Here is a 25,950-nt window from a genome sequence, read left to right as displayed (position 1 = left end):
TGATACTTCTATGTACCGGCATGCCGTCCTAAATTTCGAAGTGGGAAGAATGGACATGAAAAAGGGGTCACTGGGGAAAAAAATCACTAGGCGCAAAAATCGGTACTTTTTAGCAAGAAGTGGACTACAAGTGTGTTTGTGTGGGCCGTCACAAATGAAAGACTACATGATATTCTAATAATTTCTGCTCAGGTAACATAGGTAGTCTTAGAGAATACTGATCAACAACTCACCGATGTATCTGCCCCTTCGCAGTTTTCCACTTCTGTCAGCAGTACGAGTCTGTCGACCTAAACAAAAGCTGGGCGACGATCCTAAAGTAATTAGGGAGCTTTTGGGATCCAGGAATACATATCATTTCGAAAAATGCACTATGGTCTGACGAATTCCCTATATTCTTCCCCCATACCTAGAACTGAAGCCCCGCTCCGGCTGCAGACCGCAGCCACACAGAAGTCTCCGGGGTGGTCGTGGAGGCCCCTTCAGCTCCGTTCCCAGGACCCCAATGCCTCGGGCCCTGTACCGGGATAGTACAGAAAAGCAGCGCCGAGCAGCGCAGGCCGCCATGATTGACCAACTGACTTGATCATGCGCGAAAACTGGAACTACACTCATCATAGAGATGGAAAAAAGCCTGTACAAAACGTGAATACTGACAGCAACGACAATGTCGAAGAAATATATTGTGACTACAGTTGAAAACCGGCTTGAAGCTACACACATTCCTGAAAATCGGTTCGTAGCATCTGCAAACAACAGATCGTGGATCTTATAGAGAACAAAAAACACTTTCTTATCCATTGTAGCAAATATAAGGCATTTGAAAGAAAAACGATGTCTGGGATTTCTAAAAGTCAAAACTCTTAATGGTTAACGAAAGTTACATATAGTGTTGGGTGACAATCGTAAAAATGCAAAGAAACAAGACATTACAAACTCTAGTAGCAATGACACTACCTGGAAAAAGGGCCTTTAAACGGTATGTAAACTATACAGCCGCGAGTCATTGACTTTCAGTCTTTTTAGTTGCAATTGTAGGAATTATATAAAATTCAACAACTGTTAAAGCACTAAATCGTAGAAGTAATACGTGTAAGCCGCCCAATTATGCAGACCTGTATAGACAGTCTAGGACTTCATCCCTTGTATCATATAAACAGATGAAAACGTGTTGTAAACATCTCGGCAGTCCATTCCCCAAAACTACCCAAAACATTAGGAGCCAGCGACTTTAAGACTGTTATGGGCACACTAAACGCATGGTATTAAACGCTGCTGGTTACTGGTAGGGCTTATAGCGAGTCATACAGTAAAACTCACGTCATAAGCATTGTGATAGAAGACAGACTCGCGTGCGCGGGTGTCTCGTCGTTTCAATGAGGCAGGTTGCCATCTTGGAAATGGCGATTTACAGTTTGGTAAACTACTATCAGGAAACAGAAACCGGGAAATCCTTGGACTGGTGAAAGGGGAATAAACGCACCGGGCAGTCGTGCAAGGTGATACGTATTACTATCTGTCTACTGATTGGAACGACCCTGCGCCCCCATTTAGGTCTTGAACGCCCAAGATGGCGCGTGCCACGGTCCCTCGTCTATGTCTATGCAGCACAAAGCTGTAGCCCCCCCGCCCCTCCCCTGCCCCCGCCGTTTGTTTGTTACCCCTCCGCCCCCAGCCCGGTCGCTGATGGCGCAGGAACTACAGCGGGTCCGTATCTCTGCCGAAGAGCTAAGGGACATTCTGGCGGCCTCTGGGCGAGGTGAGGGGGCAGAGATCACTTGGGGACAGACAGCAGGACCCAACTATGGACAGAGCAGAACATCATTATAGGGATAACACTCAAGCAACAGAGACAGTTACCCAAGAAACATACAGAGCAGAACATCATTATAGGGATAACACTCAAGCAACAGAGACAGTTACCCAAGAAACATAAAGAGGTTTCTGAAAATAGGAACACCTGTTACCTTAACTCTGACAGCCCTCCATTCCTGAGACAGAGACACACCCCTTTCAGAACACCACCCTAATAAGAAGCAATTAAAACATTTTTAGAGGCATGACCCTGATTCCTTTTTTTTTTGTATTAATTCCACCAAAATATTTTTAAAGGCCAGGCCTAGGTGGAAGATAAAGAAATACTCCTTCAAGTACATGATCCGTCGTCAATCACTAACAGGATAGTCTTTGTTTTTTATGTACCTAGTTTCCTGCAGGGATGCTCTCCCTCACTTCCTTGGCTGGACCCTCCCTCACTTTTCCTCTTGGGAACCCCCCTGCCCCCTAATTTACATACATGAATTATGCTCTCATTGCCTACTGCTCCATATTAATTAGTGCCCTCGTAAAGATTTTTGGGACCCCAGACAAGACCGATATTCGGACCCTTGTGCGGAATAATTGTGGATTGATTGCCCTTTTCAAGCTCCTTCAAGCCCTCATGATGCCAAATAGTATTGAATTAAAAGCTTTCAGAACCAGAGACATTTAAAAACAGCTAAAAGCCCAGGCTTCCCATCATCTTCCAGACAAGTAGTACCAAAAGAAAGCTTGAGCAAGCATAATATGTCCTGTTTCTTTTTATACTTGGGTGTAAATTGTCTTGTAGCAAAAACATTTGAGGGGGAATTCAGAGACAGACAAGCCTCTTCCTCTAGAGGCTTACTGGAAAGACCCAGTAAAGCTGCCGTAATAGGCGATTAGTGGACTAGCACATATTATAAGAAGCACTGACAAAGCTAATCAATCAGACCGTAGGAAACGGATCCGATGGTAAAACATTTTTTATTAATTTTTATTGTAAGTATATGTCACAAAAGCCGAAGAAGGGGGGGGGGGGAAGGGAAACAGGTCGTTTAAAATAGCTAGTCATACACTATCGATAACAATATAACCCATATATTTTATAAAAAGTTAACCATCTCATTTAGTTTTTATATCATAATACCAGTGCTTCTTAGTAGGCAGTTGTACTTCAAAAAAGTATGGGAGCCCATTGTAATTTTAATTTACATCACAGGAAAGCATAATTCTTATTGGTGCAATGAAAATGTTCCATTGGCTTTGAATTACTGTAACCCGAAAACCTAGATTAAACACATAAGAATGACTAAAAAAGATAAAAAGTGTAATGAATGGAAAGAGAAAACAGGTGTCAAAGTAAAATATTGTATCACCAGCTCTTGTCCTGAAGTATGGTGTAATACTTTTTTGTCGAAGGATCAAATGTGGTCATGTTAAATGCTGTCATTTGCAGTGTAAGAGAGCCAATGGCTGGAATAGGCTTAACCTTTGTCCCATGTTATTTGCTGTGGTGGGAGGAGCCACAATGTGAATAACGGGTGAACAGACCAATGAATGAAGAGGGCTAACCCAAAGCTCCATGCATTTATGTATTTTTTCAGTTTAACATTGTTTTGGCTACATGAGGCTGGTTATCTTGAAATTTTTGCATTCATTGCCAGATATTCATAACCACAAATTCCCTTTCACAACTGACTTTCACTCAGTAGTGAAAATGAAAGAACTGTTGAGGATCTTCACCACAGCATCAAGTGACATCTGATAATTTTTCTTCTTAGTTCTCTTTTGGTTTGGTAGAGAGAGCTAGAGATATGAAGAACAACTTGTTGAACAGTAAAATAGAGGGAGATAGACAGAAGAAAAGAGAGGTAAAGCAGAATGTGATCAGAGAGAGAGAGCGAGACGACAGAACAAGAGACAGTGTAGGAGAAAGGGTAGATAGAAAAGTAGTGAGTAGTAGAGAAAGTGGCAGAGTAAAATGAGAGAGGTTGAAATTGAGAAAGAGAGCGAGGTCACTTTAATCCAGAGCTACATGGTATTTCTATAGCACAAATCTTGCCAAAAGTCAGCGGAGCGTTGTACATGGTCAAAGGCAAGCTTTAAAGTCAATGAGTAAGAGTAGAGGAATCTGGGTTGTGGTCGGTTAAGGCACGGTGATGTAGTGTTCTTTAAAGCGTTGAATCTTGAGCTTTTTCCTAAATTGTAGCGGCATTCGGGCGGTCCTGATAGATACAGGGATATTATTCCAGTTCCTGGGTGCCTAGATGGAAAAGGCCTGTTGTCTTGCTTTTTACTTTTTTACACTTCTTAGTCTGCAGTTTGATGCTGTCTTTCCAGGGGGTGTGCCAGGAGCCACAAGAGATAATGAGGTCTGCAAGATAAATGATGTGCTTGGTGTGATGCTATGTTGATGATGCAGCTGTTTTAAAGATGGTGCGGGCTAGCCAGGGGAGCCAATGGTGTTCCATCAAGACAGCGGTGATTTGATCATATTTCTAAGGGCCTCAGTGAGATGTTTTGGGGCATGTAGGATGCCCCTAAGGGGTACCAGTGGGGAGTCTGGAAAGCTTTGGAATAGGGCATTACCGCCTTCCAGAGCCAAGAGCTTGTACAGCAGTTCTGAAGTTGCTTTCTGGAAGGAACCGTTTGAGTTCAACAGGGTTCTACCTGTAAGGGGGGAGACCTGAGTGATTGCCCACTTGCTCGTTCCTTTAAAAACAAAAAATAGCTCAGATATCTATAGGACTCCCTGTTTCCCACTGGGGATGCTGAGGCTCCTTTCCTCTCTCCTTACAAGGACACCCACATCATGCATAGCACCTGTCTAATTGGTCCTTCATGCAGGAGCCCACCTGTTTTCTATTACAAACTAATAAATATTCCTGTCCTTGTATCTCTAGGTTGGCTTCCCCTCAAACTAGGCTCTGCATGCAAGGATGTACGCACCAGATACAATGCAATTCACCTCAACCCACTTGACTACCTCTCTCAAAAACATCAGACCTCTGGCAAGAAGAGAATCTTATCAAGATAGGCTCAGCTTAAGTTGGAGATATACCTTGACTTAAAACATCCTCCACCCTGAAATGATCCGTTTATGTTAATATTTTTCCACTTGCCTTTCCCACATGTTTTTTTAATGTATATTGTGGTCTATTTACCTTTGCGATACTGTGCTCAGGGTCTTTAATGTGCTATGCTAAGAACTCAAATAAAACGAACTATGAACTTTGGGTCTCTTTTCCTACTTGTATTTAGCATTCAGTCAAACACTATTTATCGCCTAATATGTGGTCCAAATTGATTATAATCCTGATTTCTTTTGCTTAGACCCGCAATAGATCAGACCCTGTATCACACAGGCCTGACTTCCTGATTGATTTATTAATAAAGGTGATTGGGAATAATATCCTGGCTGACATTTAATATGGAATTAGGCCAAACGTTGTTATGTTGATCAGTGACTCAGTCTTTTTTTTCCTGACTGAGAAATAAAAACTGTACAGAGGCCCAATTCATTTGGGATTTATAAACTGGTGTAGCAGGGCTGAACTAACTACTTTAGGTGGCGACGGGGATGTTCAGGAGCCTCTTAGCACTCTCTTTAGTCAGAGGTTTAAGGCAGCAGGCACACTAGTAGAGAGGGCGGCAGGGAGAGAGGGAAAAAGTAGAAGTGTGGCTGGTTTGAAACATTTTTCTAGGGCTCTTTTTGGTTCCCCCGTTTATCCATGCCGAATAAGCATTTCATTGTGTTACCTGACCGAAATTATGGTGCTGTTTACATCATGTGTTCCAGGACAAGTAATAGATGCTTGGCTTACTGCCGCAATGGGGCTTTGGTCTCAGGGCAGATGTTCAGACTGTATGGCAGCCCTGCTTCTGTTTAGGTCGAGCCTACAGCAGCGCATGCGCTGTTGCTCGATCTTTTGTAAGTGGGATTTTAAAAGTGCTTCCCACCGTCTTTTGCTGGCCTAATGCTTGAGTTCACGCGCGCGTGAACGTCCACAGCTGCCAGCTTTCTGATTACTTTCACTTGGAGCGCTGCTGCGTGCGCACCACTTGTGTTCGTAAACCGTAACGGCACAAACCATTGAAAGTTTCCCCACATCAAATCCCTACAGGCGAATTGTACTTGTTTGTGAATTTGTACAAAAAAGATCCTCTTAAAACATTTTATATTCTTACGGTAAAGGATACACTGATATTTATATAATAAAAGAGGAAATATTAAGGTACTGTATTTGACTCATTCATGTTTCGCCTTATTTCGCTATTTGAATTGTTGGTTTAATCTAAATGGATAGAGCCTACCAAATATTTGGAACTATACTTTAGTGAGGAGAAGCTGTTGGACTGTCTCGTCCTTGAATTGCGCTGCGTGCAGTAGAACTTGGTCCCATGGCATATTATCCCTTAAAAATGCGATGCTAAGTACTGGTAGTTTAACATTGGCTGTGGCTGTCATTTGGACTTAAAACTCCAAGACATCAGCTCGCGCACCTCACCTTAAAAACAAGCATTGGCAAAGCCAGCCCATCTGGCTTTGCTGTCAGCCTCTCTGCGTTGTCAGTCCTTTTTTTTTTTTTTAGGCAAAGTGAAAGACCAAAATACAGTCACCTATGGTGAAGGTAGCAGTGATATGTGAAATGCATTGTTCGTGAGGGGATAAAAAGCCCCGGGTTGACGCGTCTTCCTTGCTTGGTCATGCAGAGTTAGAATAGTGTGATGGAGGGGGGTCTTTTTAGCATTCCTGTCTGAGCTGCTTTACCTGCTTGTGTATTTACTACAGCAGGGCTGTGCTGCAACCAAACCCATTATGAGGCCCAATCTTACAAAACTTTCAAAAACTATTTTCCGAGCTTGGGATGTACGTGTATACTAGTTTGGGAAGATCCCCAGCCTTAGTCATACATCATAGCAAATCGTAAAATAAACACGTATTCGCACGCCCGTAATAAAACGCACATTTGCCCTACTTCCAAATAATGTTACATTTCCTAAACCTCTTAAATCTACACCAAAAGCACGGAGGACATTCTATGGTCCTACGTAACATTGGGAATTAAAATCTGTTGGCTATGTATTTTCCTTTTATAACGTGGAGCACTAGGGGTTAAAGGAAAATGCTATTGGCTACCTTCACTGTAAGTGAATGTCAATGCTTGTGTTGTCGTGCACTCCAAGTGAAAGATCAGTCTTTCAATTGGACTGCGTGACAAAACAAGCATTGACAAAGTAAAGAGGCTTACAACCAATACCAGATCGATTGACCTTGTCAATACTTGTTTTTAAGTGAGGTGTGTTGGCGGCTATCCTGGAGACCGAATAAATGCACCTCAAAACGCATTTTATCCACATCACAGCCCATGTTAAAATGCTAGTAATCTGAATACATTGAGGGGAATATTCATTCAGCTGAGCATATCCGAGCAAGTTGCACGCCCACCTTCCTTCCATTGTACCTGCTAGCCACAGAAATATTACAAAACTATGACCCCGTTTTGTGTAACAGCAGTAGCATGGTGATAAATGTATTCGCCCCCATAGCTGTCTAGTGTTGTGAGATTTTTAAGTTAGCTACTTGATAAGGTAACCAATTGTGGATAAATAAGTAGGCGATACTTCATATGCTGTAAGGCGATATGCCCTCTCCTTTGTGTTTCAGCTGTTTAAGATGTATTAATCATGGACGTACATGGGGCGATTTAGGAGGTCAGGGAGCCTAATTCAGGAGTGCAGTGGAACTTTTCACGTTTTCCAATTCTTTCTGTCCTGTAAGCGCAACTGTATTTTTCTGTGCTTCTACCCGAAATCCTTGTAGCTAAGCTGCCATTGTCCCTTATTCTCGCTGTCTCTGTCCCAAGGACCTCACGACTATTTAATTTCTTCTGTTCTGTTTTTAAAGTTAATAAGACGTTATTAATCTTCATCCTGATTGATTCACGACGTTCAGCGACTTCCTGAGACATTAGAACCCCAGAGGCGGATTTAAACAGCTACCTATGATTCTACCTTAGAGGTTCTGCTTAAATTTACGGACTGCTAATTTATCAATTACATGTCATTAGTACAACTCCATGTCATCTGGTGGTTACTGTGTTCATTTCCATGGCGACGAGCTGGGGGTTGGGACCTACCGGTACACATGCAGGGAATTAGGAGCTGGAGGCAGTGCAGACGACAAGACCTTCCTTGAGGCATTCTGCAGGACATGAACAGTTAAAATTAGACAACACAGGGGTGAGCTTTGTGACGGTTTGTAAACTTGCTTTCTAGCTATGGCACCCCAGACATCCTTATGTCAGTCATACCTCCCTAGTCCTCATCGTGATATTCAGTCAACAGGTTGTAATTTCAGCTTAGACTTCCCAGTGGTTAGTCAAGGTGCCTCCTAGGTGGGTTATAATGCAATCCACAATTTTAATGCCATAAATCAGGTTTACCAAAGGCCCACCTCATGACTGACTGGGTCTTTACTGTGGCTGCAACCAGGCACTGGAATATTCTGCCATTTTCTGTCCTCTCTTAGTCTAGATAACCTGACGTCATTTCGTAAAATGTTAAAAAGCCGACACCAGCACCAAGAAACCCTATTATGGTGACCGCTGCGCTCTACAAAATATAACAAGCATTGGCATAGCTAATAGGTCCGCTTTTGGGACCTTAGAAGTATTTAGTTATGCAGCACAATATCCTTGGTGCAACAACATCAACTGTTGCATGGCTAAACACTTAAAAGGTCCCAAAGGCGAGACCTATTGGCTATGCCAATGCTTGTTTTTTCTTACAACCGTAGTTTGGAAGGGGGCTTCATAGATTCAGCGTGGTTTTCGTCAGGATTGGGGGTAGGAGTAGATTTACCCCACTTCTCCTTTATGCAGACCACTGCATCCTCTTTTTGAGGACAGATTATGGTCTTCATGGTTTGATGAACTTGTATTCGTTATTTATGGATCAGATGGATGTGGCAACTAATTTTGACCACATAAACAAATTGAGATCATGGAGATTGCCTTGCAGAATCTTAATACCAATATCTTAAGGGTTTGGGATACACAACAATGAACTTATTTTTGACAAAATAGTATGAAACCTTTTGATATGAAGCCCTGGTTAGTAGGAAACCTCTGACTCACTTGCGCAAACAAAATGTGTCCCTCTGTTGGCTTTTGAAGCAGATAAGGTGGTGTATGCCAACAGGAAGAAAATAGATTCCTTCGGCATTTGTTGGGTCTTGTAATCTCATCATACATTATCTATTCATCAGGAGCTGTTGTTCTCTTACTTGACCCCTCATCATTTATTCACCTGACATTTTTGCTAACAATAGGATTCGACTGGAGCCTCATATCACTGGTCTACTCTGAAAAGACAAAAAAAGACAACATTCAGCCCACATCCAGCGGTTGTCGTATATTCCTTCTACCTGTTCCAGTATACAATGTCATCTGTTGTGGTCAGCAGCACATATGATCACACCATTTGACCAAGATAACCTCTTAAGTGCTTTCTTTGCTTAAAGAATTGATTGTAGCGAACCTCTCTAAAAACAACAGTTAAAGCTTACTTCCCCCTCAAAATTGTCGCAGGACTCTGAGGGTTTTGTCTCTTGGTTTGGTAATCCTTAAACTTCTGAGAAGCGCCAGACTTCTGGACCTCTTTAAACATATGCAGACCTCAAAAAGTGGAAACATTTGACTAGTCCTGCAGGTCTGGTGACCTGAATAATCTAGTTTGCCTAACTAGAGAGGCAATTAAAATCTACAAAACCGAGGTTAAAGTTGCCCAATCTGTATACTTCTCTGATAAAATCATACAAGCCAAGTCCAAGCCTAAGGAAAATTTTCAAATATTGAAAAATCTTACTAAACTTCCCTCTTCTAGCATGCATCAGGACATAACAACAGCCCACTGCAATGACTTGGCAGAATTTTTCCACCAGAAAGTTAATAATATCTCTTCATCTTTCCCCTCTATAGCAATGGCTCCCATAGCTCAGGGCCAGACAAATTTGGGGGATACTCCATCTCAATCCTTGACAAAATTGAACCACTTTCCACCACTAGACCCTGAATCTTTGGATTCCATAGCCCGCAAGGTAAAATCTGGGTCTCCGTGTGATCCAGCACCTCCAGAAGTCATGATGTTGGCATCCCAGGTTATCCGACCGACCATCATGGACCTCCTGAATGCCTCCATCATCTCTGGTACTGTTCCTCCTGCCTGGAAGCGGGCCATGGTTCAGGCCCTGCTAAAAAAAACGAATCTGGACCCTACTGATTTCAGTAACTAGCGGCCGATTTCTCTACTCCCATGGGTGAGCAAAATTCTCGAGAGATACATCAACCTCCATCTGGTGAATTTTCTCGAGAACAACCAGCTGTTAGACGCCACCCAGACGGGTTTCAGACCCAGACATGGAACAGAGACTGCCCTACTGGCAGTCACTGAGGAAACCAGAAAAATCTTGGATCAAGGGGGAGCAGTGGCAGTGATCCTCCTTGATCTAAGTGCGGCATTCGATACGGTCAGCCACGACACCCTGCTGAGCCGCCTCTCGAGTGTCGGAATAGTTGATGGAGCATGGCTATGGCTCAAATCCTTTTTGAGTGACAGATCCTTCCAAGTTTTTGATGGAGATACAATATCCACGAGCAGACCTTTGAGGTGCGGAGTCCCACAGGGCTCCTCCTTAAGCCCCGCGCTTTTTAACATCTACATGAGACCACTGGCCGAGATTGTCCATCCGTTTGGGGTTAAAATAATTTCTTACGCGGACGACACCCAGCTAATGGTCTCCTTGGCGCAGGAGGCTGGCCTGTCATCTTCAGGTGGGCTAACAAAATGCTTAGAGGAGGTAAAGGGATGGATGACTTCCTCCTTCCTTAAGCTCAATGGGGACAAAACTGAGCTGATGCTCCTGGGTCCCACAAATCCCACCTTTTTCAGCTCCTTTTGGCCCTCTTGTTTAGGTACTCCCCCTATACCCAAGGACAATATTAAGAGCCTTGGGGTCTGGCTTGACAAAACCCTCTCATTTAACACCCAGGCTACTAAACTCTCGGCTACCTGCTTCGGACTTCTTAGGATGTTGAAGAAAGTCCTCCCTCTTCTACCTGTGGAGGCAAAGCAGGTGGCCATTCAAGGCTTGATTCAGTCCCGTTTGGACTTTAATAATGTCCTTTATCTCGGGGCCCCGGAATACACCTTGCGCAAACTACAAATAGTCCAGAATTGTGCAGCTCGCACACTGCTCCAGCTACCGCGCAGACAGTCAGCCAAACCTGGACTGAGCAGGCTGCATTGGCTTCCAGTGCGACAAAGAATCGCCTTCAAGGCCATGTGTATTTCTCACCAGGCCTTTAGGGACACAGGACCGATGATTGTCCGGGACCTAGTAAAACAGTACCAACCCAGCAGAGACCTCCGCTCTAGCCAGGCATATATGGCCACAGTCCCCAGAATAAAAAAGGTAAGAGCTGGCGGCAGGACGTTCGCCTACAATGCCGCCAAGACATGGAATTCACTCCCTTTTTATCTTAGGTCCAATTCCAATCTCTTCTCTTTTCGAAAACAGCTGAAGACTTTTTTGTTTAATGCCCCTCATTAACTTCCTGCTATTCTTTTTCCTTCCTCTGGCAAGCAACTCACTCTGGCCTCTAGCGCTTGGACGCCTCTGGGCAGCAACCGCGCTATATAAATTTACTTTTCATTTCATTTCATTTCACTTCACAGTAATGCATGTGACCCATACATGTGTCTCAAATTGAGTGACTCTGCAAATATTTTATTTCACATTCACCTTTTGCTTAATTATCACCCACGAAAACTCCTTTTATGTGAGTTCAGCATGTCTGCTGTACAAGCGACTCTTCTGTTTAATTTATTAGACTAAACTTTTGGTTTATGTAAATAAAACGTCTAGCCAACATGTTGGGTACACATGACCTCTGACTTGCCTCTTAGTTCACTAATAAATTTTTTTTTCTTCAGAGCGTGGACATGAATGTTTCTCAATTCACATTTAAAAACTCTTACTTTTAATAGATTACTAAAGCATGATGTGGTAGTATATTGTCATTTACAGACACACATTTACCATTGAAATGGCCACAAACCTTTCCACTTGCTTGCAGTTTTACTGATAAAACCATATAGAGTACCAACAATTATGTGGTGGAAATCTTCTTTCTGCAAATATTTATCATTTGCACATCACCAAATAAAGTATTCTGATTTGTTTTGATCCTACTTAAATCTTTGTTTCCATCTCACTTAATAATTACAAAAAAAGTGTTTTCCTAACTACCAAAATATTTTGAAATATTTGTACGGTTTATTTACAGGCTATTTGAATATTGTGTGCCCAGAATGATTGTCAGATATTTCACTTTACAAAATCCTCTAGCTTTGCAGTCAAAGAAAGAAAAGTAAGCACCAATCTCCGGGATAAAATAAGCAATAATATGTAAAAAAACATAAGCCGACGTTTGACCTTTTGTCTTTGAACATACAGCAAACGTGATGAGTTAAAAACAAGTTTTAAAGGAATCTTTAATGTTCATTCACTTTTCGAAGGAACAGGGCTTTCACTTTCTGAATAAACAAGGGCACCTGTTCTGTGCCAGCTCGAGCGCTCTCGCTAGACCTGGCAAGTAGGCCCTAAAAATAACAGATAAAACCTGACTCGCCATAGCTATTGGGGAGTAGATTTCTCGAGGCCTGATATGATTACGTTTCCGATAGGCTTGTTTCAGCCAGAGGGGCTGGCATTCTGCCTATGAGATAGCCATTCCATTCTGACATTAATTTCTTATTTTTCTGCTACTTTTAGGATGTGCCTAGTCGCACATTGTTATGACCGGCATTGGGCATTGCACTTGCGGTCCTCCTTTTTTATTCTAATGTTTTTAGTATCACATGTTACTGGAAAAGCTAGAAGAAATTTGTACAAATTCGTGTGAAATCAAGGCCTCTTATTAAATTACCTTTTGACTGCCCATGGATCGTTAGCTAAGATAAAATGCTAAATTTAACTTCTTAAAAAAAAAAAAAAAACTACTGTTACCTTATTCTTTGTTCATTATGATCAGCTGTTTCTTTCTGTTATTGCTTTTTACCAGTTGTATTGCTGTATAATGCTTTGTGAATGTTTTTATGGTTTAGATTAGCCTGAATAAATTACACATGATGCACATTATACTCTGCTATGTTCAGAGGTGATTAAAAATGTATCAGCTAATGACACCTAGGATTTAGATGTTAAAAGCTGAAAGATGCTTCTTTGGTTACCAACAAGAATCCTTTGCTGGGTTTGCCATAAAAGCAAGAAGTGGATAACCTAGAACATTGTTAGCAGTCTTTCACCAAGTATCACTTGTGAATAGGTAAAGGCTGGCTTGCTGTTGTCACTGAGACTGTGTGTCTGCTCTGGCCATGGGGGCAGCATGGTCAGTGGATAGGTAATTTAGTAAGAGTGTGGTGATATTCTAAAGTAAGCACTCACCATGCACTCATTATACTTTCATTGAGTTTCATCAGTTCATCAACAGAACTGAGCTTTTACAAATTTGTGACAAAAGAAATTAGGTGAATGTGTGTTTTATTTTTTGGAAGGGGTTTTACACATTCTAGCACAGCCACCTGTTAGAAGATAGATTCTAGAACTCCTTTTGGCAGATAAGGTGCCATATGTTTACTTGTTAGTATAAATAATCTGAGGAAAGGTCACAGTCCATGCAAGAGCTCTTACTATATTTGATGGCAGAACTAAAAATATGGCAGTTCTGAAAAATGGGAAACCTGTTTAGTTATCCTCAAAGCTTTTTACATTGGAAGGTCTTGTTCCCTTGATTAGGGAAAATAAGGATTGGGACGGGGGTCTGCATTACCAATTGTTGATGGCTGCAGCTGGCAAGGAGAAGCATACATGTGTATGTATTTAATATATATGTGTAACATAAGTATAAAACAACAGAGTACAGTCCAATAGAAAGGCAATACAAAGTTAGGACAATTAAGATATGTTTACAAACGGCAAGTTTCTCTTCATTGGTATTTATGTGGCCTGGGCAATCAGCATTGTTACTTCTAGGTTAGCTATTCCTCGAAGAGGAGGTTCTAAGGATCTTCCTAAAGTGGAGAAGTGAAGGTGCTGACTTCTGTGTTAGGGTGCTGTTCTATTTCCTTGTTGCAAAGGAAGAGAAGACTTTAGTATTCTCTTGGGCCACAGACTCAGACCATGCTGAAAACAGTGCTGTAAACTTAGAAAAAGAACACAGAGTGTCTCTTAACTTTGTAATGGACATTTAGTAACACATTGTTTCAGCTATGTCCTGTCTGGGAGTAGAAGTCAAAAGAGGGCCTACAAAAAATCTTTTAAAATTTCAGCTCTTTATTTCTGACAATTGACTACACTTTCACAGTGTCCGGTCTGCCAATAGCATGTTAATGTTAGCAAACGTTTATTTGACTGCACTGTTTAAGTAAAGGTCATTACTGAGCATTGCGGCATGCTTTAAATTGATAAATATATTCAGAGCTGTCAGGTGGCTCCATTTCTTCCTTGTGTATAAGCCAACATGCATTGCATTTTTGGACTTGTAGGGACACATTTAACATTGTATAGGCTCAAAAATTTCAGTATGCAGAGTTTTTTAGCTAAAAAGCCAGGATTGGCTTTTACTGTCACACAGGACATGGGATCAGTTGCTTGCTGAGTCCGGTACGGTGGCAAAATAAAAGGCAAGAATGGGCATCATTGTTTTGTAGAAATGTCTTTGACACCCTCTAAAGTTCCTTACAGTTTTTGGTTGCTTTGCGAATAATACATTTTTAATTGCAATTTGGAATTTATTGTAAGTTAAGTAAAGTAGCATACTGCTTTTAGACAACTGTTTTATTGTGCTTTTAGCCTCACCATCTTACTTGAAACGTTTGTTTTGCTTTGTCTATTTTACCCTGCATATATATATTTACTGTGATTGAAATTCACCACAGCATTTCTCTATATATTTTAGATAGTGTTGCCTTAAGACCCACAAAAACTCTTTCGCTTGTTTGAAGTATTTAACATTTTTTTAGTATAGTTACTAGAACATACTTTTCATTTTGGAGGGACGGATGACATTATGGCATTTTTGTAACTGAGAGTGGGAGGATGTCACAGCATTAAAAAGTTAGCAGACCATTGTGCTTGGTATTGTACGTATTTCATTATACAGTCCTCTTACGAATCCATGAACGTCACCAATTTGCATTGGGTTTCCTAAGTGTAGTTTGTCTTATACAGGAAGCTATGTGTGAGGGGAGTGAGATAGAAATATATGCTGTAGTCATAGCACAATGTTCATTGTTGCACATACACATGAGGTGTTGTGGCGAGTGTGAGAATAGACACATCCACGCATACCCACTTTTCTGACTTCTGTACTGTTGTAATATAATTAGTCATCAGCATTGTTTGATTTTTGGGGATTGAAAGAATCAAGTTTTAATGCGTCAAGAATTTTACGCTATTGTCGGTTCCTCTTCTTGCTGGAGTCAAGTTCTCATTGTGGCCCTCAGGGCAGAGAACAAGCTTCATGTAGTTAATGACCTTTTAAAGAGATGGGTGGTCAAAAGTAGAGCATACATGATATACCAGATTCAGACAGGAGACTCCCGATTTCGGAAGCAAAAAAAATAGCTTTATAATGGCTGTCTCCTAACTGATATTACCACTGCGTCAATAGATTTCAATGGGGGAAATATATTCTCTCGAATATTTTTTTTAATCTCCCACTTTCCTCTTCTAAAATGTTGGCATGTATGGTAGAGGTAGGCAAGCTGCTGAATACTCGAGCCTGAAGCCTGACTCTGGCGCAGCTTGAGGTCCAGTTGGAATCTCAAACCTCGAGCTTTCATGTGGCTTCAGCCTGCCTCCCCTGCTGTACCCTGGATGTGGTCTTAAAGCCAGAGGTGCCGACTTTGGACCTGGGGAACCAGGTTCGAGTCTCTGCGTCTGCTCAACATCCAGCAGATTACTTCATTTCCCCATCCCTATAAACAATGAATGGTGACCTTGTGTAATGAAACTGGTGCTTATGTAAAGCAGTTCCAATACCTTCAAGTCGAGTTTGCGCTAGAACAGTAGAAAAATCCACAGAGGTATAAACAAGGCCTTAACATAAAGAAAGACAAATAGATACTGATTTATTAGCTGATATGTACACAGCAAAACCAGTAAACCTGGATAAATTGCAGCTTTCCCACTTAAGGTGTGTGATCTTAGGCAAATAATTTTTCACAAAAACTGTTTTTTTTCATTATCGTGTATGAAAGCACTTTCAAACGTGAGTTCAGAATACCACTTCTACATAAACCCATGTGTTTGATTTAATAGACCATACTGTATAATAATCTGGGCCACTTAAAGGATCTATGTGACATTTATCTTGCCTCTTAGTTCAGTAATGGTTCATGTTTAAAAACGGTCACTTTTAAATTCTGTGCTACAATGTGACCTAGTAATGTCTAAATGTGAGCTTTGCTTGTCTGTTATAGGAAGAGGTGAAGGGGATGTAAATTAGATTGTTGCGATTAGTCATGCATGTGTGCTGACTGCAAGTGGGTTGTTTGGATTTGTGTGAGGATATGGATTCTGCAGGTGTACATGTGTAAAGAAGCATGGTTATAGTTTACCTGATTTCTTTTCAGTATTACCTGTGACTGACGCTCTTCCTGAGAATGTTACTTGCTGTTGCTTCCTGTTGCTCCTTAGTTGTTATGCTTTTATGTGCATCTGCTTAGGACAAAGATGTCTCAACCAAGGCTTTGCAGGTCCACACGCCCCCTGTAGTTAATTCCAGATGAAGGCTCAAAGGGCGGCGACTCTGCAACCACATTAGAGAGAGCACAGTAAGTGGGGAAACCATACACTAAACTGATACAAATATAATTGTCACAGGAATTGGATCTGGACTTACCCAGTGCAGCATTCAGACGAACTATAACCAGCTTCCAAGCGTACATGGCATCTCGCTCAAGAGTTAAAGAGGGATGTTCCTTCACTACAGCACTGAGAAGAAATATGTCTGAGAGCAAGGAGTCAAAACGAACCGACATAGAATATAAGCAGACCAGAAGAACAATCGGGACTGGGGAACAGAGAAGGGGGGAAAAAACAAAGTTGAGTGAATAACTAAGTGCGAACTGAAGCGTCAGTGAAGTAGTCATAACTACCACTGTTGCCAGATATATTTCTTCTGCACATGGCCGGGCTTTATACCCTCTCTGTATTTCTTGAAATGGCTGGTTCTACTGTGACTGTTGCAGCACAACTGATGTGTTGTACTATTAAAACATTTTCCCTTAGTATGTGCGTCTGTATTTTCCATTGGCTTGTTCTCCGCATTCTCCAACGTTGATGTCTACTGGGTCTTTTACCAGCTAATGTGTGTGTCTATTGACCTGACATTAGACCACTGCTAAATGTTTGGGTTTTGCCTGAGATTGCTCACTATCCCACACTTCTCCTGCTCTCTGTTTTGCTGCTCCTTTCCCCCCCCCCCTCCTCCGTCGTCTTGCTTGCCCCGGCCATCCTTCCCATGTCCGTTGTGTTGCTGAACCCCTTCCACAGGTTCCCTCTGTCCCTCCAGCCTGCCGTCCCTCACGAAAAAACATTACAGCTAAGTAGCTCGCATGAATGCCAGTGCTATTTGGTTTTGTTTAATCTTTTTTAGCTATATTACACAGCAACGTGGGCTGCTGTGTAACATAGATTAAAGAAAAAAGTGCTATGACGTGGTCAAAGCTGGCCGCATCATATCACTTTTTTTTTTTTAACTAAGCAAAGTTGTATAGCAGCCCAGGCTGCTTTGCAGCATACCTAAACACATTGATAAAGGTGAAATCTATTGGCTTTGCCAGTGCTTGTTCTTAGCCAGCGGACTCTCTGGCTGCTGCTACAATCGCTTTACAAAATCAGTCTGTGCTGTTTGCAAAGATTTCACATTATGTGGAAGAACTGCGAGAAACCTCCTTTGTCTCCGCACTGTCTGCATTGTCACCTATAATCAATCATGAGGCTGTATCTGTTACTTAATAAAAAATTGGCATTGATGACATTTTATTACTTCTAATATAGGCTGAGGAAAGGTTGGGGAAATGACCACACACCTAGGTATGTACAAGCATCTAGTCTTTGATAATTTCCAGAAACAACTGCACATCCTGCTTAATGCTCTCATTACCTTCCGCTTACATCTGATTTTTCTCACTCTTTTGTTAACTCAGCAGTTGTAATCTAGTAAGTGACATTTCCCACCCTGTTTTAGAAATACTTGATACAGATGTTTTATAATTTGCCTTCGGAGAGAGAGAAAACAGATACATTTAAAATGTTTTGAAGTAGGGTTTCTGGTCTTTTTTACTTCTCTTTTTAAAAGTTACTTTTTTGCTAAATTTCTCAGGAACTTACAGTTTTTCAAATTGGTAACGCAGTTACTTTAAAGGTAAACTATAGTGTAAATATTTTAATCATTCAGTTTCTATTTTATTAAAACACATTTTATTGGGGCTTCAGTATGAAACATACAAACATACGTAAATAGATTACATTTCCAAAAGACCCCTCCTTGCCGCCCCCCCCCTCCCGCCACCATCATGTTCCAAAGCACATTCGAGAAGATAAAAGTTAATGTCAGTTTCGGTTAACTATTCACTTTCGTGAGAAATGAGAAATGCCAACGTACTGTAAAACATACTTTACACTACTAGTGTCTTTGAGTTGGATTCTAGGTTCCGCGTCTGCAGGCCAGACTTGCTCTGCATTTGGAGGGTCTAGAAACAGCCTCACACCCTTCGATATATCATTTTTGATCATTGTCTTTTGGCCGTTTTTGCACAATTTTATATTTTTGCCTTTATATCCACAATGACTTGCTTGTTGGGGGTTTTCAGAAAATGCTTGCTTTACTATCATCAGTAAGGTTGCTGACCACTTGTGGAAGACTGATCTTTGGTAGCTGTTTTGTTTTGCTATTATTATTTATGTAGTTTGTTTTTTAATTGTGGGAGAAATCTCTTCACATGTTTCTGAATTATTTAGCTAGATTGATGATGACAAACTGTGCGTAGTTTTTAGTTTTGGGTTTGGTGTCTGCAGCCCTTTATTTTTCCCAGTTAAGATATCTTGGGTAATGTTCTGTACTGTAAAACATCGACCTTGTGAACAATATGACATTTGTTCTCTTGACATAGTCTGGTATTTAATAATCATTTTCTATTCCTACACACTTATAATCCCTGCAACTGCCACTTCTGATGAGTGCTGATGATTGATCAACATGCCATATCATGTATTTTGAAATTTGAACTTGTATAGATTTTTCTGGAAAGTTTATATTTCTGGTGCGTATTATATTATGAAGCAAAGCATAACAGACTAAATCCAGAAGTTGATTCATCTAACGGTAAGAAAATTAAATGTTCCATATACTGTGTTGAGTAGGATCTCTCAATATATTATAGTTATTTTTTGTCCCTATGGTTACCTTCTCAATTTTCAGGTAATCCTGTATGAAGTCAGAAAAACATTTGTTACAAAAAATCCTTGCTGCTTTGAAGTTTATAAGGTAACATTTGACACAAACGAGCCTATCACAATGCAAAAAGCAAAATTCATTATTATTCAAAGCATCATGAGCATAACAATTTATGTATACATAAAATGATTGCAGTTAAAATCTTGCTTTCAAATATCCTTAAAGTAAGGGGGCGCTAGAGAGCCCACCGCAAGATGGCAGCGCTCTAGTGCTGTTCTGAGTACGAAGATCCATTAAAAATCCTGCGAAGGGACTGTCATCAGAGTATGAAAGTGGGAGATCAGTCCTAGAAGAATGGCTGGACAGTGGATTGACTGGCATACAGAGAATCGGATAATGCTGGGAGCAGATTTTTTACTCCAAATGCAGCAGGAATGGTGGATTACGGAGAGGTAAAATGGCAGCTGCTCGAGTATACAGACGGCTTCGGAACAGCTGTACAATAGCCGCTCAATGAGTGCAACAGCTGCAGAGGTGCTGCCGCGCCCTGCTGTGTGAGGACCGAGAGGTGAGGCGGTGGAAGCTGTGGTGACCAGAGATGGCCTGAGCAAATGCTGGGATGGAGGCAGACTGGCAGCGGTCGCCGCAGCAGGAAACGTGTCAGTGTGCCGTGTTGCAGGTAGCAGGCGGAGGACTAATCGGGCGCCTCCCTTACAGACGTCGAATTGGATGTGAGTGTGCGGGATAATTCTGCGGCGCAGCAAGTGCATCTGGTATCGCTGGATTGGGGTAGCGGTCCAGGCCTGGAGTGAGAGAGGCCGTGTATTACAGTGCATGGCAACTCTGGAGCAGGAAATGGCGAGAGGGTTCCATACCTGGTGAATAACTCCTCCCACTGGATGTGTGCTCGGTATTGCCTGGCCTCCTAGAGCTGAGACACCATAAGGGTCCAAAGGGCCCTGTCCTGGGCAGTGCTGCGCTGTGAAGGTACTGGAGAGCCGGCATTGGGCAAAAGACAGCTGCAGGCACGTGGACAGAGGCAGGTGGGCCTTAAGATCTAGGCGACAACGATAATACAGAGCCCGGCTGGCAAGGAACTTTGCAGCATTACTGCTATGGGCAAATCTGACACGCAACAGGCGCGTCTTACTGTTGAAGAATGCAGGCCTGCGAAGACTCAGCTGCATGCTCTCTCAGACTCAGAACAAGAGCCCCTGCTGAAGGGCAGCACTGCACTGGAGGAGACGCTCCTGGCATTGCAGACCAGCCTGCAGTCTATAGACGGTAATATCGAGGCGCTCAACTTAAGGATGGATCATATGGCGGCTAAACTAGATAAGCAGGGCGCCAGGCTGGGGGAGGCAAAGCAGCGCATATGGCCTGCAGAATGCCACTACTAAATGTTTAAATATGGAGAAGGTGCTGGCGGTGATCCAAGCTAAAAATGAGGATTTAGTGGTATGGTCTCGCCGCAACAACCTTCGAATTACTGCTTTGCCAGAATCCACGAATACAGGACGGCTGGAGCTGTATGTTGAGACCATGTTAAAAGCAATTTTTGTACCCGAAAACCTGTCTGATATCCTGATAGTGGAAAGAGCGCATAGATCTCTAGCGGTGCGCCCGGTCCCAGGTGGCCAACACGGCCGATCATTGCTAAGTTACTAAACTATCGGGATAGGGATACTATTTTGCGGCTTGCTAGGGAAAAACAGACCATCAGCTATCAAGGGAATGCCGTTGCTTTCTATTCCGACCTCACTAACTCTGTCCAGGCGGCGCAAAGAGAGTTTCTGTCTGTCAAGAAAAAGCTCCACATTGTACATATACAATTTGCCATGTTATGCCCGGCTTCACATAGAGATCGGGGGCAAGAGCAAGATTTTCAATTCATCAAAAGACGCTGTGGAATACGTCAAGACATTATCGAGAAGCCGTAAAGATCAAATCGAACGGCGAGAAGAAGGTGCCTCTGGTGGGGACTAGGCAGGCTTTCATGGAGCAACGGAGATGGCTGATGCATGTAGCTGTCCGAGAATGGTAAGACTGTGAAATGCAGGCCACCCTAACCATGTGGGACATTGCTGAACTGCCTTCTGAACTGATCGGGTTCATTAGGAAGGTGGAGCGGTTAGCAGCTGCCGAAAAAGGAGGGCACTAGTGATTGCACCTCAGATTAGCTATATAGCTCGCCCGTATGGGGTTCCTCATATCGAAGATGGCTGGCCATCACATAAACTATTGTTTGTCACCAACATCCCTAAAATGACACTCAGCCACCTCCCGACCACCGGGTGGGGTTAAAGGCGCTAGCGTCCCTGCAAAGAGTGTACCCCCTACGACAAATGTCTGTCATTTGGTATCAGTTCATGTTGCACCGGGATGGCTTTAACACGTTGGTAATGCTGATGTGGGGGGGATGGGGGTGTTAATCTTTGTTACCAGATGCAGATGCAGCAAACATCATATACAATAATGAGGATAATGCAGCCTTCCTGGAGAAGGGTCTAACCCCATTGGGTATACAAGATGCACAGAGGAAGTGTCGAAACATAGGGGCTGTACTAAATTGCTAACATGGAACGTGCAGTGTTCGAACAACCCCCAAAAAATATGTCGGGGATTAGCGTATCTGGACAGGCATGAGGTCCAAGTAGGATTGCTGCAAGAAACGCACCACACAAAAATCACAGGGTATAATGTAGGGATTAGGTGGGCGGCAGATGCACCCACTCCCTGAACACCTTCAGGAAGACCCTCAAGACCTAGCTCTTCGGCTAAACAGATCTGCGAACAGCCCCCCCCCCCCCCGAGCCTTGAGACCCTCACGGGTGACTAGCACACTTACAATTCCCTGATTGATTGATTGAAGGTGTCCTCGCCTTGCTCTTCATATTGGGGTGTGCTATTGCTGGTAAAGAAGGGAGCGCAACTCACCCTCCTCCACACTGAGATGGATGAACAAGGCAGGGTTCTGATGGTTCAGGGATGCTTGGGAGCCACGAGGGTGGAGTTAGTTAATACATATGGACCCAATGTTGATGAGCCAGCATTTTTTTATAATGGTATGGAGATGCCTGGAGGCCTTGCCCTCTTCGGTAGTTATATGGTGGGGGGACCTAAATGTAATATTTGGATCTCATGTTAGACCGATCGGCCACTGCGGAAATGGCATGGGAAGCAGACGGCTAAGATAGTCAAAGAAATCATGGAGGCTGAAGGGCTGGTATATAAATGGATACATAAGAACCCCAACTCTAAAGAGGGGACATGTCCCGACTGGATTATTGGCTGGTGTCTAGAGTGGTTTGTAACTGGGCGATGGGGATATCACATTTGGGCAAGACGCTGTCTGATCATGCACCTGTTCTGCTGGAACTTGAGATACCTACATATGCTAGACCCCTGTTTCAGTGGAGGCTGCAGCCCACGTCATTGCTAGATCCAGTGTTTAAAGGAAATATCGACATGGCCCTTGCAAGCTTTTTTTCAAGAAATTAAGGTATCGGTAGAAGAAGCCGGGACGCTGTGGGAAGCCTTTAAAGTCCCTATCAGGGGAGAGTGCATCGAAGTGCAGCTGGGGCTGTTGAGGGCGCTTCGTAATAAACTGCAGGACGTTGAGAGTAAGCTACACACCCTTGAAAGAAGCTATGAACAGCGCCCCAATTGGGATATTTTAGCTCAGATAAGGGAACTGATTACAGAACATACAGACATCACTGAACAAGAGGTGCGACATACATCAAGAAGGTGGAAAGCAAGGGAATATGGGGAGGTGGAAGACCGGGTCGCACACTGGCCTCTAAATTGACAGAACCAAAGATGCAAGTAAACATAGCAGAGATTGTCGATCAAAACTCTCACATGCCACACTACACCGGATATCCTCACAATATGTTCGTACGTCTATGCCAGGCACTATGGGCCATGGCAGTTTGCCTCCGAAGCTGAAATAGCTGGCTACCTGAATGATGTGGCCTTGGGTTGGCTCTCCATCAGCCAGAAAGAATGCCTGACGCAGCCGGTGACAGTGGAAGATGTGAAAGAGGCCAGCTTGGCCTTACCGAGTAAGAAAGCTGCAGGAGCTGATGGACTGCCTAGTGAATTCTACAAAACCTATGCTGACAGTCTAACTCTGCACCTGCTTGCGGTATACGCAGAGGCGTACGAAAGTGGCAAACTACCCCTCACCCTTATGCGAAGCCCTCATAGTTACACTATTAAATCCAGACAGGGACCCAAGTAGATGTGAATCATATAGCCGCTATCACTTCGCAACAGTAAAATCCTGGATAAAATTATTGCCACTAGACTGCAGCCTCTTCTGCCCAAGTTGGTCCTACCGGATCAATCCCGCTTCGTGGCAGATCGCTCCACATCACATAATTTAAGAACCCTGTTTGCGGTGCTCCATCAACCAAACCCGGAGATGAAGGCCGTGGCGGTGTTATTGGACGCCGCCAAAGCCTTTGACTCTATACAGGGGGGATATATGTGCACGGTGTTACTCCGGATGGGAATGCTGTTGGCATTCCTGAGGTGGACACGCTTGCTGTACTCTAACCCAGTAGTAAGGGTAAGAATCACTAAGTATATATCGGATCCAATTGAAATTTCCTGGGGCACCAGACGGGGAAGCCTACTGTCCCCAATGTTGTTCTCCCTGCTTCTGGAGCCCTTGTCATGTATAATAAGGCAGGGATATGCGCCGGCAGTGCTAACAGTTTGGCAGTGCCCTCTCGCCCTATCCCTTATTGCAGACAATATGCTGCTGTACGTAAGCGATCCAGAGAAATATCTGGCATCATTGATTCGGGAGTATGTGAGGATCGAAAGATATTCAGGCTGAAGTATAAATTGGGAGAAATCTACTGTGTTCCCCCTCACAAGAGACACTACCCCGCATGATCTGGAGTTCCCTCTGACATCGGCTACGAAACCTGTTAAGTATTTGGGCATATGGATACATAGGAGTCCAGAGGTGGTGGTCATTATGAATTATGGACGGTCGATTTGCAAAACTGACAGATCAAGTGGCCCGATGGATACGCTGCCATTATCTCAGGCAGACCGCATTGCGGTAATGAAAATGTCGACACTGCCTACATTTCTATATATGTTTGTAAACATACCTATAGTTATAAACAAAGCAATTTTTAAAACCATTAAAACATGTAGGATAACCCTGGCTTGGACGGGTAAGCAGCCGAGATGCAGATGGGACATATTAATGCAGCCGTATGAGAGGCGAGGGTTTGGGGCCCCAGACATGCATTTATATTATATATGTGCTCAAGCTCCATTTGCCCACTATTGGTATTTCCCACAGAGATATCTGCCAGACCTGGCAGTAGGAGCGAATGATGGTCACCCTCTCCCTCTCACCGCCATGGTGCTACAGGTTCGGTCTGAGATCTCCCGCTTGGAGATTAAAACTGTAAACAGTACCTCAAAGGCTTGGAGAGGGCTGGGTGATAAAGCGAGTAGGGACTATATCTACGCACTGGCTATGCCCCTCTCTTCACATCCAAGCATATCAGTCACTCATGTGACAAGAGCAATAGCAATACTAAGGACAGCTGGGGTGAACCCGCTAGGAGATTTGTACATGGAGGCACTCATAGCTAAACAGCCTTGTACGGCGATGCTGGGATTCATATATGCTAGACCCAGAGCTGCGGTGAGGTCCTTGTATCCCGAGTTCCCAAAAAAAGCCGACGATTTGACAGTGGCTGCAGATGCTGGAACGCGAAAAGGGTTATTAACCAGATTATTTATATAACATATCCCTAAGAGAAAACCAAGGGAACAAAACTGTGGCATTAGATAGATGGAATGAAGTTCTACATGCACCACAGACTCTGGAGGATTGGGAGACCTGCTGTGCTCTCACCGGGCGCCTTACAGCCAGTTGCAACCTCTGGATAATCCATTTCAAGTATCTACAACAAATATATTACACTCCTGCACAGCTCCATAAATACGGGCTCTGGGATGATTTCCGGTGTGCACGCTGTGGCGGCACTAGCGCTGACTTTTTACATTTTGCTTGGAATTGTGGCCCTGTTTATATATTTTGGACCCAGGCGACACAAGTGCTGTCAGTAATCGTAATGGAAAGGGTGGGGTGCACTCCGCAACTATTCCTGGTCGGACTGGTTAAATTTCTTAATTTGGTGGCCATCACAACGCTGATCACTAAGAGACTAGTAGCTAAGCACTGGGGCAGGAAAATGGCTCCTGTGGTGGACCAATGGCCAAAGGATATTGTTTACTGCAGAGATGAATTGGATATTTGTGCTGAAAAACTACAAGACTCATCTAAACCCAAGGATATATGGGGTCCTGTGTATATTTATTAGAACACCCTGAGCTAATACAATTTTCATAACATATAAAGTGATTCAGTATGAAATGTGAAAGGGTTGATAACCTGCTGGGTGGGATGGAGATGTGCTGCGCTACTTGTTATGCAGATGATATGATGTTGAGGGGATGTGTACTGCATTGTACTGCACGTGTTGTTTTCATGCGCTGTTATCATGTCAATGTATGCAATAAACTTAAATAATAAAAAAAATGTATCCTTAAAGTTAAGTTCTTTCATTATATTAGTAACAAT

The 25,950-nt window shown here is 43.0% G+C and overlaps 2 protein-coding genes across 9 annotated transcripts in view; one reads left to right on the top strand and one right to left on the bottom strand.

Moving 5' to 3' along the window:
- POLDIP2 (DNA polymerase delta interacting protein 2) overlaps window positions 1-1,376 on the bottom strand; it is a 260,669-nt gene extending 259,293 nt beyond the window's left edge. Inside the window, exon 1 of one of the 5 annotated variants that reach the window (XM_085649090.1) lies at window positions 1,321-1,376. In XM_085649090.1, coding sequence (XP_085505216.1) covers window positions 1,321-1,331 — 11 coding nt within the window. In that variant the 5' untranslated portion in view covers window positions 1,332-1,376. The other 4 variants (XM_085649089.1, XM_085649088.1, XM_085649092.1 and 1 more) reach the window with 4 other exon arrangements.
- Window positions 1,362-25,950, top strand: part of SMG6 (SMG6 nonsense mediated mRNA decay factor) — a 1,079,424-nt gene continuing 1,054,835 nt past the window's right edge. The window contains exon 1 of one of the 4 annotated variants that reach the window (XM_085649087.1): window positions 1,362-1,499. Coding sequence is in view for 2 of the 4 variants with exons in the window: in XM_085649085.1 (XP_085505211.1) it covers window positions 1,597-1,759 (163 nt within the window). In the remaining 2 variants the exon portion in view is untranslated. Of the gene's footprint in view, window positions 1,760-25,950 lie in introns of all 4 variants that reach the window. The other 3 variants (XM_085649085.1, XM_085649086.1, XM_085649084.1) reach the window with 3 other exon arrangements.

This window comes from Triturus cristatus, chromosome 3_2, assembly GCF_964204655.1.
Source record: "Triturus cristatus chromosome 3_2, aTriCri1.1, whole genome shotgun sequence".
NCBI lineage: Eukaryota > Metazoa > Chordata > Amphibia > Caudata > Salamandridae > Triturus > Triturus cristatus.
Note: the sequence above shows the minus strand (reverse complement) of the source record. Positions and strands in the feature narration are given on the sequence as shown.